Here is a 22,395-nt window from a genome sequence, read left to right on the forward strand (position 1 = left end):
GAGTCGGAGCTACCGGCGGAGGCGGGGCTTAGCGGCGGCCGTACGTAGGCCGTCGCTGCGCCCTGAAACGCAAATGTGAAGCCGGCCTTATTCTATCCAGCTTTTCTATTCACCCTCCTACTCCTTCACCATGTTTACATATGCCCTCAGTGTTTGCTCCTTTAGTCCTCACTCTCCTTCGCTATCCCCAAACCCCAGCAGCCTCTAACCAAATAATCATCTCCCCTTCCCTCTTTCCTCCCCACCTGACCTCCTCTGCTGAACTGCTCCTCAACCTCAAATCTGTCCGAATGAAACATAAAACAAGCTGCCCACTCTCCTTCTCCCATCTGCTCTCCCTTTCTTTGCTTCTCCTCACTGCTGGCGACATATCTTCCAATCCTGGACCCCCACAGCTCTCACCCCCCACTACTTCCCCTTCCTACCGCTCCTTATCTAATAAGAACTACCACAATCTTTCCAACTTAAAACCTGTGCCATTGACACCCAACCCCCTGCTCCCTCTCTCGGGAGCACTTTGGAATGCCCGCTCCATATGCAATAAGCTCCATGTGATTCATGACCTCTTTATATCTCACAATCTTGCCTTCCTCGGCCTCACAGAAACATGGCTGACACCCTCTGATACCGCCTCCCCTGCTGCGCTGTGTTACGGCGGCCTCCACTTTACCCACATTCCTCTCCCTGGCAACAGACACGGTGGAGGAGTGGGTCTTCTTTCTTCCAACTGCACCTTCAACCCAACCCCACCTCCTCCCTCCCTAATCCTCCCCTCTTTTGAAGTCCACTCTGTCCGCATCTACTCTCCCTCCAAGTGGCCGTCATATACCGAACTCCAGGCCCGACCACCGCCTTCATTGACCAATTCTCTACCTGGCTTCATTTTCTTTCAACTGATACCCCCACTATCATCATGGGTGACTTCAACATCCCCACTGATACCCTTCAGTCAGCAGCCTCCAAACTCCTGTCCCTTACTTCATCCTTTGGACTTACTCAGTGGTCCTCCTCAGCCACCCACACAGATGGACACACATTAGACCTGGTCTTCACCCGTCTCTGCTCTTTCTAACTTCACCAACTCCCCTCTCCCTCTATCTGACCATCATCTACTCACTTTCTCATCCCTGTCCTCCTCACCTGGCACCCATGTCCAGCAACACACACACTCCCGCAGAAACCTTGCACACCTGGACACCCACGTGCTCTGACTCTATTCTACCACTGGCATCCATATGGCACTCCATGACACAGACGGTGCCACTGCTTTCTACAATGCCACTCTCGCATCAGCTATTGACACGGTTGCCCCTCTCATTCATGGCAGAATGCGATGCATCAACTGACAACCCTGGCACAAAAACACCACTAAAAAGCTCCGGCAAGTGTCCAAGATTGCAGAGCGGCGCTGGAAGAAAACAAATTCGCAAGATGACTTCACCACATTCAAACAGGCAACACTCTATTTCAAATCTGCCCTCACCTCTGCTAAACAGGCCTACTTCACAACCCTCGTATCTTCCCTATCTTACAACCCAAAACAGTTATTCAAAACTTTTAACTCCCTCCTCCGCCCACCACTGCCTCCTCCAACCTCCCTCATCTCTGCCGAGGACTTTGCCACACACTTCTAAAACAAGATTGACCAAACAAGGCAAGTCTTCATCACTCAACCACCACAACCCCTTTGTATACCAGACCAATGCCCAAACCCCATAACCTCACTCTCCAACATCACTGAAGGGGAGCTTAATCGCCTTTTCTCCAAATCGCACCTCACAACCTGTGCACTTGACCCCATCCCATACCACCTCCTCCCCAACCTCACCACCACACTTATCCCATCCCTAACCCACCTCTTCAACCTATCACTAACGTCCGGTACCTTCCCTTCTGCTTTCAAGCATGCCACAATCACGCCTATCCTTAAAAAGCCAACCCTCGACCCAACCACTATGTCCAGCTATCGCCCAATATCATTGCTTCCATTCGCTTCCAAACTCCTGGAACAGCACGTCCATGCTGAACTTTCCTCCCACCTATCATCTAACTTGCTCTTTGACAATCTACAATGTGGTTTCCGCCCCCATCACTCCACTGAGACAGCCCTGACCAAAATTACTAACGACCTACTTACAGCCAAATCAAATGGACAATACTCTATACTCCTGCTTCTAGACCTGTCCTCTGCATTTGACACAGTTGACCACTGCCTCCTACTACAGATCCTCTCCTCCTTCGGCATCAAAGGCCTTGCCCTATCCTGTATCTCCTCATACCTTTCCAACCGCACATTCAGCGTCTCCCACACCACCTCCTCATCCCACCCTCTCTGTTGGAGTCCCCCAAGGCTCTGTTTTAGGACCCCTACTCTTCTCAATCTATACACTTGGTCTGGGGCAACTCGTAAAGTCCCACGGATTCCACTACCACCTTTATGCTGATGACACTCAGATCTACCTCTCTGGCCCAGACGTCCAGAATCCCAGGGTGTCTATCAGCCATATCCTCCTCCTTCTCCTCTCGCTTCCTCAAACTCATTGTAAACAAATCTGAACTCATCATCTTTCCTCCATCTCACAGATCTTCCTTACCCGACCTAGCTATAACAATTAATGACATCACACTTTCCCCAGTACCAGAAGTCAGCTGCCTCGGAGTAACCTTTGACTGTGCCCTGTCCTTCAAACCGCACATCCAAGCTCTTTTTACCTCCTGTCGCCTCCAGCTCAAAAATATCCAGAATCCGTTCTTTCCTCAACCCTCAATCTACTAAAATGCTTGTGCATGCCCTCATCATCTCCCGCCTCGACTACTGCAACATCCTTTTCTGTGGTCTCCTTGCTAACAACCTCGCACCTCTCCCGTCCATCCTTATCTATGCCGCCCAACTAATTCATCGCTCTCCTCGCTACTCCTCCGCTTCTCCCCTCTGCAAATCTCTTCACTGGCTCCCATTCCCTCAGTGTATCCAGTTCAAATTACTAATACTGACCTACAAGGCCACCTGTCTCCCCCATATGTCTCTGAACTAATCTCCCGATACCTTCCCTCACGTAATCTCCGGTCCTCCCAAGATCTCCTTCTCTCCTCCACACTTATTCGCTCCTCACCCAACCACCTCCAAGACTTCTCCCGAATGGCCCCTATTCTCTGGAATTCTTTGCCCCAACAAGTCCGACTATCAACCACATTTGGATCCTTCAGACGGAACCTGAAAACCCACCTCTTCAAGAAAGCCTGCAATGACCACTGCTACCTCATTCTCTCACCACTACCGGTGATTTCACCTCAACCAACACCAGAACTGCTGCAACCCACCAACCTACTGTCTCCTTCCCCACCATCCTGTAGCATGTAAGCCCGAAAGGGCAGGGTCCTCTCTCCCCTCTGTATCAGTCTGTCATTGTAAGTTTGTTTACTGTAAGTGATATCTGTAGCCCTGTTTCACACTTCCGTTTTTTCAAATCCGTCAAAATCCGTTGGTTTCCGTAAAAAAACGGATCCGCCATTTATTTTGCAGGATCCGTTTTTTTGTCCCATAGACTTCCATTAGTGGTTACCGCGGATCCGTCAAAAAAACGGATCCGTTTTTTTTAAAAACGGATCCGTTTGCATCAGTTTCCGTCAAAAAAACGGAAACGGATCCGTTTGGCGGACACAAAAACGGAAGTGTGAAACAGGCCTAATTTGTATGTATCCCCTTCTCATGTACAGCACCATGGAATCAATGGTGCTATATAGATGATGATGATGATGATGATGATGATGATGATGATGATGATTATTGAAGGAGAACTCACCACCTCTTGTGGCAGCCTGTTCCACTCATTGATCACTCTAACTGTCTAAAAGTTTTTTCTAATCTGTGTCTCCTCCCATTCAGTTTCATCCCATTGCTTCTAGTCTTTCCATGTGCAAATGAGAATAAAGATGATCCTTCTACAATGTGACAGCTGTCTACAAATATCTCAAGGGCTATTAAGTCTTCTCTTCTGCAAGCTAAACATTCCCAAATCCTGCAACCTTTCCTCATAAGACAGGGTTTGCAGACCGGTCACCATTCTGGTCACTCTTTTCTGAACTTGCTCCAGTTTGATGTGTTTTTTAAAATGTGGCGCCCAAAACTGGACACAGTATTCCAGATGAGGTCTGACCAAAGAGGAGTAGAGGGCAATAATGACTTCACGTGATCTAGACTTTATGCTTCTGTTAATACATCCTAGAATTGTATTTGCTTTTTTTGCTGCTCATAACACTGTTGGCTCATGTTTAGTTTATGATCTATTAGTATACCCAAGTCTTTTTCACATGTGCTGTTTCTTGGCCTTGTTCCTCCCATTCCGTATATGCTTTTTTAATTTTTATTGCCCAGATGTAGTACTCTGCATTTTTCCCTGTTAAACACCATTCTGTTAGTTGCTGCCCACTGCTCCAGTTTGTTTATATCTTTTTGAATCCTCTCTCTCTTCTCTAGCATTAGCTGTTCCTCCTAGCTTTGTGTCATCAGCAAATTTAATCAGTTTACCCTCAATTCCTTCATCTAAATCGTTGATAAAGATGTTCAACAATACAGGGCCCAGGACAGAGCCCTGTGGTACCCCACTTGAGACATTCTTCCAACTGGATGTGCAGCCATTTACGACCACTCTTTGGGGCCGATCACTAAGCCAGTTATGAATCCACCTAACAGTTGCCTTGTCCATTCCATACTTAGCCATTTTTTCAATAAGGATGGTGTGAGGTACTTTGTCAGATGTTTTGCTGAAGTCAAGATAAACTATAGCTACAGCATTTCTCTGATCCACCCAGTCAGTGATTATGTCATAGAAGGAAATTAAGTTACTCTGACATGACTTAGGCTAGTTTCACATTCGCGCTTTCTAGCGCAGCGACGGCCTGCGCACGGCTGCCGCTAAGCCTCGCCCCCCGCTGGCTCCCTGCCCGCCCCTTCCGGTCATCGCCGCCTTCTAGCGCACATGGGCGCTTGCGATCAGCGCACCCTATCTTTAGCATAGGGTGCGCAGATCGTGCGCTGGCCGTGCGCTAGCAGGATTTTACCGTGCGCTGCACACTTTTGAAGGTGCGCCGTGCGCGCTGAAATGCAACATGCTGCGTTCGGCGCACACGGGCGCACCATCAAAAGTGCGCAGCGCACGGCAAAATCCTGCCAGCACTAGAAGGCGGCGATGAACGGAAGGGGCGGGCAGGGGGCGGGGCTTAGCGGTGGCCGTGCGCAGGCCGTCGCTGCGCTAGAAAGCGCAAATGTGAAACTAGCCGCCTTAGTTACAAACCCATACTGACTGTTTAATCACTTCATTCTTATCCAGGCACTTAGATATTTTTCTTTGTATTTTTGCATTCTGTGCAAGCTGGGGTGTGGCCTCCCTCTCCTGAGCTGGAAATTGTATTTAAAGGCTTCCCCTGACTGGTGTCCGGTGGTTGGGACTCGGTCCTTGTCTGCCCTTAAAGCCCCGTCTCACTAAGCAATCTCGGTAGCGAGATCGCTGCTGAGTCACTACTTTAGTGACGTAACAGCGATCTCACCAGCGAGATCGCTATGTGTGCCAGCGAGATCGCTATGTGTGCCAGCGAGATCGCTATGTGTGACAGCGATCAGCGAGCGGCCCCCCTGCCGGTATCGCTGATCGCTGCAAGAAATCTCTGGACATTTCTTTGGTCGCTGGTCTCCCGCTGGCCAGCACGCATCGCTGTGTGTGACAGGCGGGAGACCAGCGATCAGGTGTAAAAAAAATAATAAAAAAATAAAAAATATAGTTATTCTCACCTTCCGATGTCCCGTTCAGCCATCCTGCCTCTCTCCACGCTCCGGTCCCAGTGATCCTTTGCATGAATGACCGCGAGACTTTGTTATCCCGCGAGACCGTGACATCTCGCAGTCATTCGTGCAAAGGATCACTGGGACCGGAGCGTAGAGAGAGGCAGGATGGCTGAACGGGACGTCGGAAGGTGAGAATAACTATATTTTTTATTTTTATTCTATTTTCTACAGCGATAGCCAGCGATGCCGGGCGCTCGGCATCGCTGTGCTGATCGCTGGTGAAGCTGTCTGTGTGACAGCTCACCAGCGATCACATAGCGACTTACTAGCGATCCTGACACCTTGATATCGGTGTCGGGATCGCTGGTAAGTCGCTTAGTGTGACGGGGCCTTTACTCATACAGACGTCAACTTTGACACATGATAAGGTTACACATGATAAGGTTACAGTGTAGGACCGCCCCGATCACAGAGTCACCTTGTCGATGGTGGGACGGCTTTTATGCTATGTTTGATCAAATACAGTATTACTAAGAACTCTGTATGATTTTAAATGCACTTTTGCTTTTTACTTATTTAATTATAGCAGGGTTTTTTTCATTTTGTCTTTTGTAGGTTTTGTATGCTTTTTGGTCATGTGAACATGCATTTATATGCTGTATGTGTACCAACTCAAACCAAGCTCAATTTTTGTGTTTTTACTTAGATACATGTTTAATAATTTGTTCAAAGATCTTTGTGGTATAGAAGTCAGACTCGCCGGCTCATAGTTCCCTGGGTCCACCTATAGAATGATATGCAAAACACAAGCCACGGAGACACCATCACATGTTTCTCAACGCAAGCAATGACTAGCCAGGTCTTTCCCCGGGAAGGAACAACCACGGGAAGGGCAGTCTCCAATGAAGGAAACCACCTATGCCAAAACATGGTATCCATCCACAGACAGCTGTCTCGGGGTATTGCCCCTCCTCAGTGTGGAGTAGGAAACTGGCCAGTAGGAGCAATGCCTAGTAAAAGACTGTGAAAAATGAGGATGAATGAACTCATGGAGATCAACATCCAACACTGCGGAGACACCATCACATGTTTCACCTATAGAATGAGACTGAGTAGCAAAAACCGCACTGAATAAACCTGTTGCCAAGTTCTGTTTCAATTCTTCGTGATTTTCAAGCTCTCGGCTTGCTTTCAGCAGTCAGATTTTATCGTTTACTCCTAAGAACTGATGCTCAGGAGCGGGGCCCGTCTTGAGACGCGTCTTGGATTATTTTACTGTATCCCGTGCACCAGGATAGAATTCTATCCCCTAGAAGTAAAAACGACAGCAAGCAGAGATCTTAAAATGCAGAAAAAAGTAATACAAATATAATGGAAACTAGCTTTACTTTTACCAAAACACCCCCCCCTAAAAATATGCCTTTCGGACTGGGGGTGCAGTTATGCACCCGTATCGCGGGTGTGCCGCAGATTTAAGGGCCCAAACTGACAGCTTCATAGAAATCATTGAATCAATATCAAACTACTACAAAGTTTAAAAAAAAAAAAAATTTGCAAATTGTTTTGCTTAAAAAAATATCCTGCCGTTTGTATACAGCTCTGATGCAGGCTTAAGGTATGTACACACGTTGCGGATTTTGATGCGTTTCTGGACGCGCAGAATCGCCTCAAATCCGCAGTGCGTTGTGCACACAATAATAATGAATGGGAAATGCAAAAACACTGTGCACATGATGAGGAAAATTCAGCGCGGAATCTCAGCGGTTTGTTTTCCACAGCATGTGAATTGTTTTTGCAGATCCGCAGCTGCGGTTTCCATTCAGGCGCATACAAATCCCTCTCTACATCAATTCTGCTGGAAAACAGCACGCATTTTACCCTGCGTTTCCTGCCAAGAGATGCGGATTCTCTGCAGAAAAATACGCAGGCTAATCCGCACACTCCCTTAAAGGGGTTCTTCAAGTTTGGCACAAAACTCTGCAGTTATTGTGACCGCACACTTGCTCGCATAGGATTCCGGATTCTTCGGGTGCGGTTCATTCACTTTCATTGAGTGAAGTTGGGCACGTCTAGTCGGAATATGGCCAAGAGCATGCGTTTCACCTGCTTGCGGTCACATGACCGCCTGCTCCCGCTGCTGGCAACGCAGAGTCCTGACAACATGCACAATGTGAGGATCCACAAGTCTATCACCTAGCGGTGACTGCAGACTTTCACACCAAACCTGGAAAACCCCTTTAAGTCTCTCCATTGTTAGGCCTGGATCACATTTCCGTTTTTTTAAATCCGTCGTTTTTCGTTAAAAGGATCCGCCATGTTTTTGGTAGATCCGTTTTTTTCCCCATAGACTTGCATTAGCGGCTACCGCGGATCCGTCAAAAAAACGGATCCGTTAGCATCCGTTAGCTGCAGAAAACTGAAACGGATCCGTTTGGCGGCCACAAACGGATGTGTGAAACAGGGCTTACAGAGCACAAAGGAATTCCCGGTGTTGGCCTATTCCTTTTAAGCCGAAAAGAGCAAGAAGTGAATGCATTTCTGTAGCATCTGACTACACAGGGTTTATTTGTAGTCTGTTCCCATGGAGACGCATAGGTTTACACTGTAGCAAATCTGCTTCGCTTTTGCTTAAATTGCATTGGAGCAGGGAAGAAGGTGGTTTCAAAAGTATTCACAGCTTTATATTTCATATTCCTGGCATTATATTTATTGCATTTTTTTTTCCTTACCCCCCCCCCCCCCCCCACACACACACACACACACACACACACACACACACAAAAGGTTTTTTTTTTTTTAAATGTGCACATGTCACTAAAATAAGTACACCCCACCTTAGTGTTTGTCAGCCAAATTAACTACATTTTTTTTTTTTTTTCACTTTGTGTTGTCGCTATTTTTAATACTAATTTCAAAGCCATTGATTTTAAGCCTGGAGACTAATTCCAGTGAAGAACGAGTCGGGATCGGCCGCCGAATAGTCACATCCATCTCCAGATAAAGCACATTATCGGAAATGTCTCTAAATGCAGAGGGGTTGTTTTTTATTTTTTTTTATTCGCCTCATGAGAACGTCTTTATAAAGTCTTATAATTCACGGTAAATGTTTTGTATTTTTGGCAGTCGTCTAGGTTTTTAGTTTTCACAGCCACCATAAATCTATACTATTACATTCCTGCGAGTGCAGAGCCGCGGATTCTGAGTTTATAATTCAATGTGTCTTTACTGCTCTCTATATAACCTTTTTCAATATCCTTCCTTAAAGAAAAAGTTCTTATGGCGTTAACCCTTCCCTTTGGTCAGAAAGATCCGCTTTCACTTCCATTTCTAGGCTTTATTAGTCTATTTTAGAGAAATTCTCAGAGCAAAACTGATGGGTGTTTGTCTACTTCAGGGGTGGAGCATGGAAAAAGGATTCTCTCGTTATGTTTTTCTCTGCCCCCTCAAACAACAAGAAAGATAAAAACGTTGTAATTATCTCATCTGGGAAATCTGCTTCTTTCTCCATTTATGAGCCACTTCTCTTCCCCCTGCTTTGTGAACTCCTAATTCATTATTCAATAAGTGCTGAAATCCATCTTGGTAAAGATAAAACCAACTATTGGCTCATTGAGGGATCGTACTACAGCTACCTATGGAAGTTTTTGAACAGGGCAGTGTGAGGAGGCAGGAACAGCTGAGTGAAAGAGGCACAAACCAATGATTATGACATTCTCTCTAGCAAGTGTTTAAGTTCACCAGGGCAGGATTCACAGCTACACTGCTCAATTCTGTTATGTAATTAACTTAATACTGCTCCTGGTTTAGAACATGCACTACACAGAGCCTGGAAATAAAGAGGCACTCATGTCTGTGTGTGCTATAGAGACAGGAGAGCAGGAATCCCTCATGTCTGTGTGTGCTATACAGACAGGAGAGCAGGAATCCCTCATGTCTGTGTGTGCTATACAGACAGGAGAGCAGGAATCCCTCATGTCTGTGTGTGCTATAGAGACAGGAGAGCAGGAATCCCTCATGTCTGTGTGTGCTATAGAGACAGGAGAGCAGGAATCCCTCATGTCTGTGTGTGCTATAGAGACAGGAGAGCAGGAATCCCTCATGTCTGTGTGTGCTATACAGACAGGAGAGCAGGAATCCCTCATGTCTGTGTGTGCTATAGAGACAGGAGAGCAGGAATCCCTCATGTCTGTGTGTGCTATAGAGACAGGAGAGCAGGAATCCCTCATGTCTGTGTGTGCTATAGAGACAGGAGAGCAGGAATCCCTCATGTCTGTGTGTGCTATAGAGACAGGAGAGCAGGAATCCCTCATGTCTGTGTGTGCTATACAGACAGGAGAGCAGGAGTCCCTCATGTCTGTGTGTGCTATAGAGACAGGAGAGCAGGAGTCCCTCATGTCTGTGTGTGCTATACAGACAGGAGAGCAGGAGTCCCTCATGTCTGTGTGTGCTATAGAGACAGGAGAGCAGGAATCCCTCATGTCTGTGTGTGTTATACAGACAGGAGAGCAGGAATCCCTCATGTCTGTGTGTGCTATAGAGACAGGAGAGCAGGAATCCCTCATGTCTGTGTGTGCTATAGAGACAGGAGAGCAAGAATCCCTCATGTCTGTGTGTGCTATACAGACAGGAGAGCAGGAGTCCCTCATGTCTGTGTGTGCTATAGAGACAGGGGAGCAGGAATCCCTCATGTCTGTGTGTGCTATAGAGACAGGGGAGCAGGAATCCCTCATGTCTGTGTGCGCTATAGAGACAGGAGAGCAGGAGTCCCTCATGTCTGTGTGTGCTATAGAGACAGGAGAGCAGGAATCCCTCATGTCTGTGTGTGCTATAGAGACAGGAGAGCAGGAATCCCTCATGTCTGTGTGTGCTATAGAGACAGGAGAGCAGGAGTCCCTCATGTCTGTGTGTGCTATAGAGACAGGAGAGCAGGAGTCCCTCATGTCTGTGTGTGCTATAGAGACAGGAGAGCAGGAATCCCTCATGTCTGTGTGTGCTATAGAGACAGGAGAGCAGGAGTCCCTCATGTCTGTGTGTGCTATAGAGACAGGAGAGCAGGAGTCCCTCATGTCTGTGTGTTATACAGACAGGAGAGCAGGAATCCCTCATGTCTGTGTGTGCTATAGAGACAGGAGAACAGGAATCCCTCATGTCTGTGTGTGCTATAGAGACAGGAGAGCAGGAGTCCCTCATGTCTGTGTGTGTTATACAGACAGGAGAGCAGGAATCCCTCATGTCTGTGTGTGCTATAGAGACAGGAGAACAGGAATCCCTCATGTCTGTGTGTGCTATAGAGACAGAAGAGCAGGAATCCCTCATGTCTGTGTGTGCTATACAGACAGGAGAGCAGGAATCCCTCATGTCTGTGTGTGCTATACAGACAGGAGAGCAGGAATCCCTCATGTCTGTGTGCTATAGAGACAGGAGAGCAGGAGTCCCTCATGTCTGTGTGTGCTATACAGACAGGAGAGCAGGAATCCCTCATGTCTGTGTGTGCTATAGAGACAGGAGAACAGGAATCCCTCATGTCTGTGTGTGCTATACAGACAGGAGAGCAGGAATCCCTCATGTCTGTGTGTGCTATAGAGACAGGAGAGCAGGAATCCCTCATGTCTGTGTGTGCTATAGAGACAGGAGAGCAGGAATCCCTCATGTCTGTGTGTGCTATAGAGACAGGAGAGCAGGAATCCCTCATGTCTGTGTGTGCTATAGAGACAGAAGAGCAGGAATCCCTCATGTCTGTGTGTGCTATAGAGACAGGAGAGCAGGAATCCCTCATGTCTGTGTGTGCTATAGAGACAGAAGAGCAGGAGTCCCTCATGTCTTTGTGTGCTATACAGACAGGAGAGCAGGAATCCCTCATGTCTGTGTGTTATACAGACAGGAGAGCAGGAATCCCTCATGTCTGTGTGTGCTATAGAGACAGGAGAGCAGGAATCCCTCATGTCTGTGTGTGCTATAGAGACAGGAGAGCAGGAATCCCTCATGTCTGTGTGTGCTATACAGACAGAAGAGCAGGAGTCCCTCATGTCTGTGTTTGCTATAGAGACAGAAGAGCAGGAGTCCCTCATGTCTGTGTGTGCTATAGAGACAGGAGAGCAGGAATCCCTCATGTCTGTGTGTGCTATAGAGACAGGAGAGCAGGAATCCCTCATGTCTGTGTGTGCTATAGAGACAGAAGAGCAGGAGTCCCTCATGTCTGTGTGTGATATACAGACAGGGGAGCAGGAGTCCCTCATGTCTGTGTGTGCTATAGAGACAGGAGAGCAGGAATCCCTCATGTCTGTGTGTGCTATACAGACAGGAGAGCAGGAATCCCTCATGTCTGTGTGTGCTATAGAGACAGGAGAACAGGAATCCCTCATGTCTGTGTGTGCTATAGAGACAGGAGAGCAGGAATCCCTCATGTCTGTGTGTGCTATAGAGACAGAAGAGCAGGAGTCCCTCATGTCTGTGTGTGCTATAGAGACAGAAGAGCAGGAATCCCTCATGTCTGTGTGTGCTATAGAGACAGGAGAGCAGGAATCCCTCATGTCTGTGTGTGCTATAGAGACAGGAGAGCAGGAATCCCTCATGTCTGTGTGTGCTATACAGACAGGAGAGCAGGAATCCCTCATGTCTGTGTGTGCTATAGAGACAGGAGAACAGGAATCCCTCATGTCTGTGTGTGCTATAGAGACAGGAGAGCAGGAATCCCTCATGTCTGTGTGTGCTATAGAGACAGAAGAGCAGGAATCCCTCATGTCTGTGTGTGCTATAGAGACAGAAGAGCAGGAATCCCTCATGTCTGTGTGTGCTATAGAGACAGGAGAGCAGGAATCCCTCATGTCTGTGTGTGCTATAGAGACAGGAGAGCAGGAATCCCTCATGTCTGTGTGTGCTATAGAGACAGGAGAGCAGGAATCCCTCATGTCTGTGTGTGCTATAGAGACAGGAGAGCAGGAATCCCTCATGTCTGTGTGTGCTATAGAGACAGAAGAGCAGGAATCCCTCATGTCTGTGTGTGCTATAGAGACAGAAGAGCAGGAATCCCTCATGTCTGTGTGTGCTATAGAGACAGGAGAGCAGGAATCCCTCATGTCTGTGTGTGCTATAGAGACAGGAGAGCAGGAATCCCTCATGTCTGTGTGTGCTATACAGACAGGAGAGCAGGAATCCCTCATGTCTGTGTGTGCTATACAGACAGAAGAGCAGGAGTCCCTCATGTCTGTGTGTGCTATAGAGACAGAAGAGCAGGAGTCCCTCGTGTGTCTGTGGGAGCTATTCTACACCCTCTAACTCAAAGACAACTGAAGATTAGAGATGGAGCCTGCAGAGGGGGAAAATGGTGAAACATGCGGAATACAATTGTCTTAATGGCAAGAATTATTGTCGTTCTTCTGCACACACGGCAGCCTGTTCTGAAGTCGCCTGAAATGACTGGTATGCTTTAAAGCGGTTTCCTCGGGATTTTCCATAAATACGTTATAATTGGAAGATTTCATCATTTAGGCGAATGGGGGTCCAGTTATTCTCCCGTAGACATCAGAGGGGAGGTCACTGCCCCATATCCAGGTTTATGGGACTTCCAAGCAGTTGTTTTTTTTTTTTTTTTCTCAGCAGTTATAGGCATTTAAAGCACATGTCGTCTATATGTCATAAATGAGTTTGCAGGGAATGTGCTGTCTGTGTAGATTAGCCATCAATATTTTATTTTGGGCCCTTGGTGATCGGTAGATCAATGGGACAGCACTACTCTGGTGAACCCCAGTGGCAGCTGTCACCATGAAACCGACCTGACTACAGAACGCCTCTTCTGTAGTCTGTTACCATGGAGATGGTCTGTTTTGTAGGAAGCTTGTAATGAAGGCCATTCACAAAGATTTTTCTTTTCTCATTTCAGATGTTGAATAAACATTCTAAATGCGGCCTTTCCCCTTTAATGTCCTTTTTCCAGCATGAATTGCCTGATTCTTTCATTCCTAGAGAGAAAATGAGGCAGTGAAGAAATATCCACAACTTTCATGGATTAGTTATAATTGTTTTTACAAGGGAGCGGTTTATAGAAAGTGAATAACGTATGACGGTTTTATAATGGTTCTTATTAGACATGCGGCAGATCGGTGCCTTCCCACGACGCGGGATCTTCCCTTTCCAGTGGAGTTTGAGGACCTGTCACTTATCTTATTAATGTTTTTTTTTTTTTTTCATATCTATATCGTAAATGCCACTGTTCTCCTGAATCTGGCAATGTTTTTCTTTTGCTTCTACACTTCTCCGTTCCTGAGATATGGCCACCTCTTCAGTGAGTGACTTTTTCTCTTTTAAGCCAAGTAGGCGTGGTCATCATGGAAAAAGACCACACCTCCTTGGCAATGGACTAGATTTTAAATATTTGGAACAGGCAGCCATGTCTCAGGAACGGGAGAGGAGCAGGAACATAAGAAAAACATCGTGGGATTTGGGAGAACAGTGGCATGTACACCGGATAAAAAAGAAAATAACATTTTAGTGTCAAGAGACAGGTCCCCTTTAAAGGTGTTATGTTTTTTTTTTTTGTTTGTTTTTTTCATAAATCTACTGTAAAACCAATAAGAAAAGTTGTAAGGCCTGTATTCCCACATATGACTCTTCTTCCTCCTCCCATTTCACTTGTCAAAAACTTTTCAATTCTGTCTTCACTGAGGGATCAGATTACAGCTGCTGCTGTAGAAGGATGAGAAATTGGTCCCTCTTTTCCCACAGATCTGTCTCTTCCTCCACAAACATCTTTTATTTTCAAAAACATTTCTTCACTGTGGGATCAGATTACAGCCGCTGCTGCAGGAGGAGGAATTGGCGTAAGACAGAGGCGGTGTGCATGAAAAGGGCTTGTGACCTAGGCCTTCCAAAGGGAAAAACTGCAGAATTTCATGTAGCTGAAGCCATAGTTTGTATGTCCTTCCTACAGACCCCCGGAGCAGGGGCGCTGGGGGGGATTTACCATCTCGTATGGATACTGAAAGTCCTAACAGCCAATCAGGCTCGCCACTTGCTTGGCCAGGAAGTGCTATCATGGGGATATAGGGGAATACTCATATGCAAACATGATTGATGTTTTTTCTCACTTAATCATACAGTGTTTTTTTTTTTTTTGTTTTTTTTTGTTTTTTTTTTTGTCAACTTAATAGCTTTTTTTTTTTGTTTTCTTATTTGCAGCTTGCAGCTTCTACTCTGGAAAGTCCTGTGAAGAATGTCTGAGAAATGTTTCTGTAAGTTTCCACAAAAATGTAATGTGCTGTCTGACCGGCCGGATATAGAAGCACAGGGTCCATGACCGGTCTAGGGCCAATTGAGGGAGGGGGGCTCGCCCCACCAATGATGGAACTGTGTGGTGGTAACGGGGCACAAGGTACAAGTGATGGAATTAGGAGAGGAAAGAATGAAAGTACATATGGTCACATCAATGGGGAAAAAGTGTGTTTTGTTTTTTTTTGTTTGAAAACAGGAATGAACAAAGCAAAAAGATGTACTAAAAGTGCCTTTAATTTGAGGGTTTAAAAAAAAAATATAATATATATATTATGGCAACAGGTGGTTCAGATGAAGAAAAAAAAAAAATATATATAATATATATATATATATATATATATATATTATATATATTTTTTTTTTTTCTTCATCTGAACCACCTGTTGCCACCACTAGATGGAGCTTATAGCCTTATTACTGAGCTGAATGTCAGTGTGCAGTTAGCTCCCTCTAGTGGTGGCTGCAGGTAGGTAGAATTTCATCATTCACTCTTACTGTGCAGAGGATCTGGAACTCTGTGTCAGGGAAAACAGCTAAAAATATGTAAGGAAATTAATCTGTATAGAATAGTCAGTACTTTCATGGATTGATAGGATATATCTTTTTTTTATTTTTATTTTTTTATTTTTTATTTTTTTTGTTTCTTACTTGATTGTTTTTGGGGCTAGAAATCATTTTTGCAGTTGTAAAGGGTTAATGGAGCATTCCGGCTCTGCTGCATCTGCCGGCTGTGAAATGAGCTTGATTTGCTGTCATTAATGTCATTGTGTTGCTCCCCGCAGTGCCTGTGGTGTATAACAAATAGCACGTGTCTGGATTACCCCGTCAGATCCATCCTGCCCCCCTCTTCCCTCTGCGCCATGTCGGCTGCCAGGTGGGGGGCTTGTTGGAGTAAGTATAACGCTCGACGTGGCGCCACTTGTCTACGTTTATGGGGGGGGGGGGTTGAGTGTCGTTGTTGTCACAATACTTGGATTTCGGGGGGATTTAGCAGCTAAGCGTATCAGACAAGATGCGACCACCCCCCACCTCACCGGGGGGGGCTACACATGGACCCCGGATTGGGGGAGGGACACATGTTTATGCAAATGTGAGATATTAACATGCAAATTGGCCAATTGATTATTCAAATTGCGCTTGCTGAATAGAAATGATGACTTATGCATATGCATCGGGGGTTTATTATTTTTCTTTACTGGCGGTCAGTGAAAAAAAATAATAATTTAAGACCTCGGATGATGAAGTCGTTCTGAATTCTGATTGGATGAAAAGTAATTTTACATTTTGTATATAATTGTCCTCCCACATTTCCATACACTATTTTATACAGTGATACTTTCATAGTTGCTGCTCATCCTGAGCCACCTGTTTCATGAATAGAATGCCAACACTGCGGTGAAGACTGACACACTCCATTCCCTGTAACCGAAGGATACGTGAATAATCCCTTTAAGGTTGTGTGCCCTCGTAGCGATTTTTAAGCGTTTTTGCCGCGATTTTCGGCACGAAAACGTTTAAAAATCGTGTACAGAACGCCCCCCATGCATTCCTATGGCATTCCGCACATGCTGTGCTAATGCTGCGCTTTTTTCCGCGGCGGAATCGCATCGCGGAAAAAATCGCAGCATGCTCATGCTTTTGTGCGGAATCGCAAAGAATTGCCGCGATTCCGCACCCATAGGAATGCATGAGAATCGCTGACTTCCCGCATGTGGCTATGCCCACCATGCGGGAAGTTAAGCGTCTCATGTGCGGTTGGTACCCACGGTGTGGAGGAGAGGAGACTGTCCTCCAGGCCCTGGGTACCATACCCCTGTAAAAAAAAAGAATAAAAAATAAAAAATCGGGGTATATTTACCTTCCAGTGTCCCGCGCTGCATTCCCGGCCTCAGCGTTCCCGGTAATGCCTTGCGGCACGGTCCAATGATGACGTGGTCTCGCGTGACTCCAGCGGTCTCGTGAGATCGCTATAGCAACGTGAGACTACGTCATCACAGGTCTCGCAAGGCATCGCTGGGAACGCTGTGGCCCGGGAATGCAGCGCGGGACACCGAAAGGTAAATATACCCCGATTTATTTTTTTTATCATTTTTTACATTCTATCTTTTACTATTGATGCTGCATAGGCGGCCTCAATAGTAAAAACCTGGTCACACTTATCAAACACTGTTTGACGAGTGTGACCAACCTGTCAAGCACTTTCCAAGCGATGCTTCAAATCGCTTGGAAAGTGCTTGATTATCGCACGCGAAAATCGCGGTGAAATCGCGTGGAAAAAAACGCGCGATTTCTGGGAAGGAGTCCGGTTTTCTGTGTGCGTTTTAACACGCACCGTGGGCACATAGCCTTACAGTCAGTGGAGCGACAGTCACGGAATAAAGGGAGGAAAAGAAAAAACAAAAAATACAAAAACTTGTCGGCTGTGGGAAGGGGCTAATATACTGGATTAATTATGTAACGCTTGGCGGACCCTCTCTGCCATTAGAAGGAGCCAACACTAGTGTAATTAAGGCAGAAATTGCTGGGGTGCATGAATTTGCAAAATCAGAGCACATTATGGGTGAGTGGCGACAAGCTGTATACCATAGCAAAGACTAAAGTAACCACCAGATGGCACCAGCACGCCACCTTCTGTTCTACATGCATTGCATAGGACAGATTTCTTTCAGCAAGTAAGTGCAAAGTTTCCCCCAAAATGGTACAGGGAGGCCTGTAAGCCATGCAGTGCACCTTGGGAAATGAAATAAAGAGGTAAATCAAGTAAAAAAAATATATATTTTATTATATTATATTCTCAATACTTAGAGGTTACACTACGATTTTCCAAACTATAACTTCCGCTGATGCCTTTTGTTAAACATATATTGCCCATAGACTTCCATGTGAACAAGCCCATCCATATGGCTGTTCTTACAGTAGCACCACACCTAGGTGTGTCTGGTATTGAAGCTCATCTCCATTTTGAAATGAATGGGTCGTAGCTGCAATACCACATACAACCTGCGGCCAGGTGTGGCGCCGATTTTATAAAAACAAAGCAGCCAGCTTTTCCTATTCCTAAACAACCCCTTTAAATCAAATCCTCATTATACCGTTAAATAAATTGATTTATTTTTAATTATGGCCATAAATTACCTTAAACTGCACTAATATACTTGAAATGATGGGTATAGAATGATAGACAGGCGCACCCCCCCCCCCCCCTCCCACCATGGGCTTCACTCCGACACTCTCACTGTGGCATTTGCAGTCGCTATAATATATGCAAAGTATCCCGTTAAATATCTCGGTAGCTTTCGGATCTATTAGCATAAATGTCTGCTAATAATGCAAATTTACTGCGAGGCGGTGACGGATCAGTGCCATTCTGCAGACAAGTACAGTTAACCCACCAAAACAAATAAGCCCCATTTACATGAAATTAACAAAACAATCCTGTAGGAAAGAATATTGCAATCTGTGCCACATGGGAAAAAAACTCTATCATTCCAGGACTTGCAGTTCAGCTATCTACCCACCAGGTGGCAGCAGAGTCCCGTCTGTCGTATCCGCAGGGGGTTTTGTTTTGCTGACAGCTGCAAAAGTCGCCCGATATTTGAAATCATTAGGATCCTTCCTGTATAAATGTTATCGAGCGCCGGCATTCGGCAATTAGGGCTAAGTTATGCTGTTAATATTGCAGGCTACAGAATTCAAAAGCGAGGATAATGAAAGCACAATGTGTTCTGCCTTCGCTGGCATTTGCTGGATTTGCTAGTTTTGGCAGACCCCCCCTTCACGTTTTACTAATTGCGGGACACCGGGGTAAAAACGAACGCTTCGTCCTCACTTCATTATTAATGGCCAAATTACTGGCGGAGGAGATTTGGCACTATCCCTTTAATGCCGTGACCCCAATCTGTGGGTGCCCAGACAGTCCATTATTTCATAGTAGATGAAGGCCGCACCACTGTCCTTATAGCGCTGCCTACAAATCTGAAGCTGGCTTAACAAGATGTCATCATTAGCCGCTGGAGTAGAGGAAGAATGTAATGAGCGAGTGCCCGGCGGAGACAGGAGAGGGCCGCAGAGACCATTATGGGGGACATATTGCATGTCCGGAGTGATGGCGATGGCTTCAGTATGAACTGTACTCCAACTGGGCAAATACTAGAACGTCTTTGGATAAATGTATATTGCATCTTGCTCACCGTCACAGCAATGGCTGAATACTCCAGTCCCCACTAAGACAAAATATGCCACTTTATAGGGGACTTCTCACATTGGGCATTTGGTCCCATCTGAGGGCGGGATGTTATAGAGCTAAGAGAGCTGAGCAGATTGATATATGGGTTTATGGGAAAAGATTTAGTAGAACTTGTATTATACTCCTTTTCTCTGTCAATGCGTTAGAGTCCAGTGGGAGGTGGTTGCTGATTAGGACCGCCTACTGGACTCAAGCATAAAAAAGCAAGGTTTAAAATGGATAAATGACAAGCTATACTCAATATTTTCCCACGCACCTACATATCATTTCGCTCAGCTCCTCTTGCTCTATAACATGCTGCCCTCGGATTGGACTTTCATATACAAAGTGACAGGATCAGACTTTTAATACTGTAGGACAGGGTTTCTTTTCAGTTATGAAGAAGAATAAACAAATCTGGCGTATACCTCTATTTGCCGAAAAAAAAAAAAAAAAAACAATCTCAACCCAGCCGCTGCTGAGGTGAATCAGGACCGATATACATGGATAAGCGGCAGCACTCATCTCTAGGTCTACACACTGTGGCTTTACATCCTGCCAATTATACCAATAGTCATGTACCTACATAGCTAAAGGCCCATGTACAAGGACAGTACATGATTCCGTACTGTCCATTATCGCCTCTTACAATCACCTGGTAACTGTGAGCCATGTAATTCAATAACTCGGCGTCTTCTATGCAAACGAAGAAGCAGGAGGAAGTTACTATAAAAGAGTTGTCCCCCTCCATTCACTGCCAAATGGACTGCTGGAATAGCGGAGCACAGTGCATAGCCGCCCTATTGACAAATGGAGCGGCGGTCAAGCATGCGTGCCTTGGCTTCCTTCATGGTGAGCCTTTACATCTCGTGATCACTCGTGCTTCCTCTAGTCAACAACTTATCCACTATTCACAGTAAAGGAGATATTTCGTGATTTTGGGAATAACTCTTCAAGGGGTGACTCCCATCTTCATAAATGGTTTTTTGGACAGCGCTTGTGAAGACAAACAGCTTTGCAATTTACTGCATCTTAATATCTTCTGCCGTTCTTGAGATATTAACACTTTTTTTTTTTATCTTCCTTTGTTTACAGCTCGTTTCCTTGGAAATCGACCAACGCTGCTAGACAGTAGAATACGTAGTGCTTACAAGCATTCTATTCTAGTCAGCTTGGAGAGACTGTGTAGAAGCTGGGCCAGAATAGCTAGAAATGCCCCGTTTTCTCCTTAAAGCAGCAGCAGTCGGTCACCTAGGCAATGAGCTGTAAGCAAAACGAGTGTGGTCTCACTCAGTGGCAATGAACAATGATCTTGAAAAGGATGGGGAGGGGGTTTTTGCCATTTTTCTTTAGCTGTCGTTTTGCATTCGGCACGTTTCAAAATTTTAATTGGCGCACGTGCTTTATGGATCTTGCTCAAAATTAAAAATGCTTTTTCGTAACATTTTTTTTTTTTCTGTCCACTGTTTAGCTCACCAGGTTACATAATTCACTAAAACGTTCTAAAATTCGCTCCCAAAAAAAATGTAACGCACATAAAATCACTCTCAGGGGGTCAACTTAAGTTCAGTTGCACAGAAATTTTTTACATCTTGACAACTAAAATATTTTGAGTCCTCAGTGGTTGATACCTTTTTTAATGGCAAACTCACAAGATGGTAACAGATTGCAGCTTTCACGACTACTCGGGTCTCTTCATCAGGCTAGACTAATACAACATCTGAAGATTGGACAGATGAGACCAAGATGGAGCTTTTTGGTAAATCACATCATTCTTCTTTTTACCAAAAATGGAATGAGGCCTACAAAGAAAACACCGTACCTACAGTCAAATATGATGGTGGTTCAAAGGTGTTTTGTGGGTGTTTTGCTGCCTTTGGCACTGGGCAGAGGAAATGATTGGGCTATAATCATTTCCCCTGATGACGCTCGTCTAGCGAAACATGTCAGACTGGCTAATGCCCGCTCAATTTTAATCTGCATATACTAGGTAGGGAACAAACTGAATACAATAGACCATAAGGTATAGCGATATAACTAGTTATTTAAAAGACAGTTTACTATGAAATACAAGCACTTTTTATTTGTACAAATAGTAATGGTATTCCCTTCAGAGTGTTAAGTGTTAATTAAATTTGATCTTTTTCCATTGTTTAACATATAAATAAGTTACTTTTTATTTTGGGTCTTTTGATAAGGGATCTTTAGTTGCCTTTGGTAAGGTGTGTGTAATTACGGTGTATATAATCTTATTCTGACCCCTTAACAGTAGTGTTCTAGTGTTCTTGTGTGAAATTATGCCCAATTGGCTTTTTTTTTTTTTTTTTTTTTACACACAAAGGAAATAAACGTGTATAACAATGCATGTAATTGTAGTAACTTCCTGGGAGAAATGCTTCATTTTCTGGGACAATTTTAAGGGTGCCAACTCTTGGCCATGGCTGTATAAACTCTATACACTTATAAGGTACACTTTAAAAAAGAATAAAAAGTGCAAATTTTATAAGAAGAATTTACAAGTAAAGAGTAAAAAGCAAAAACTAGACAAACACAAATTTTAAAAAAAAAATGAAAATTTGTTAATGAATCAGGCCCACAGTGTTCATATGAACAGATTTAACTTTTTTTTTTTTTTTTTTTTTAAATATATAAAGCAGAGAAAAAAGAAACCTTTTTAGGTTCTGGTCCCTTTTAACATAAAGCCCACTGAGAATTTGTAGTAGCGTTACACCCGGGGAGCCACAAGTTGTTTACCGCAGCATTAGATCCTACCGGGGATTTGAGCCGAATATAATGTGGCAATTTCGGTCTAGTGAGCGCAGCTCGCAATGACATCTCGCAGATCATCACTTCTATCTTCTCTTCCTGCACCTGCGCTCTCACTATTAGAGATTTTCGGAGCGTAACACTTGGGACACTCCATTGCTGATCTGCTGTCACTGTGTAGCGGCGCATTCTCTCGGATCACATAGCTGCGGACACAATTAAACCTTCAGCTCCAGAAAACATAAACTGTAGAAAACTTTTCCAACTAACTTGGAATCTTCCCGTTTTGCAACAAAAAGTGCCGCCATATTGACTGTTGCCTTTTACGTTGGCTGCCTTTTTTTTATTATTTTTT

At 45.0% G+C, this 22,395-nt stretch overlaps 1 protein-coding gene across 2 annotated transcripts in view; it reads left to right on the forward strand.

The window, feature by feature from the left end:
- Positions 1–22,395, forward strand: part of PTTG1IP2 (PTTG1IP family member 2) — a 68,163-nt gene that overhangs the window by 8,092 nt on the left and 37,676 nt on the right. For both annotated transcript variants that reach the window (XM_073581961.1, XM_073581960.1), the window contains exons 2-3: positions 14,957–15,009; positions 15,832–15,940. In XM_073581961.1, the coding sequence (XP_073438062.1) occupies positions 14,957–15,009; positions 15,832–15,940 (162 nt within the window). The remainder of the gene's footprint in view (positions 1–14,956; positions 15,010–15,831; positions 15,941–22,395) is intronic.

The sequence above is a fragment of the Dendrobates tinctorius genome, unplaced genomic scaffold (genome assembly GCF_039654945.1).
Source record: "Dendrobates tinctorius isolate UK_male_01 unplaced genomic scaffold, ASM3965494v1 ptg000070l, whole genome shotgun sequence".
Lineage (NCBI taxonomy): Eukaryota > Metazoa > Chordata > Amphibia > Anura > Dendrobatidae > Dendrobates > Dendrobates tinctorius.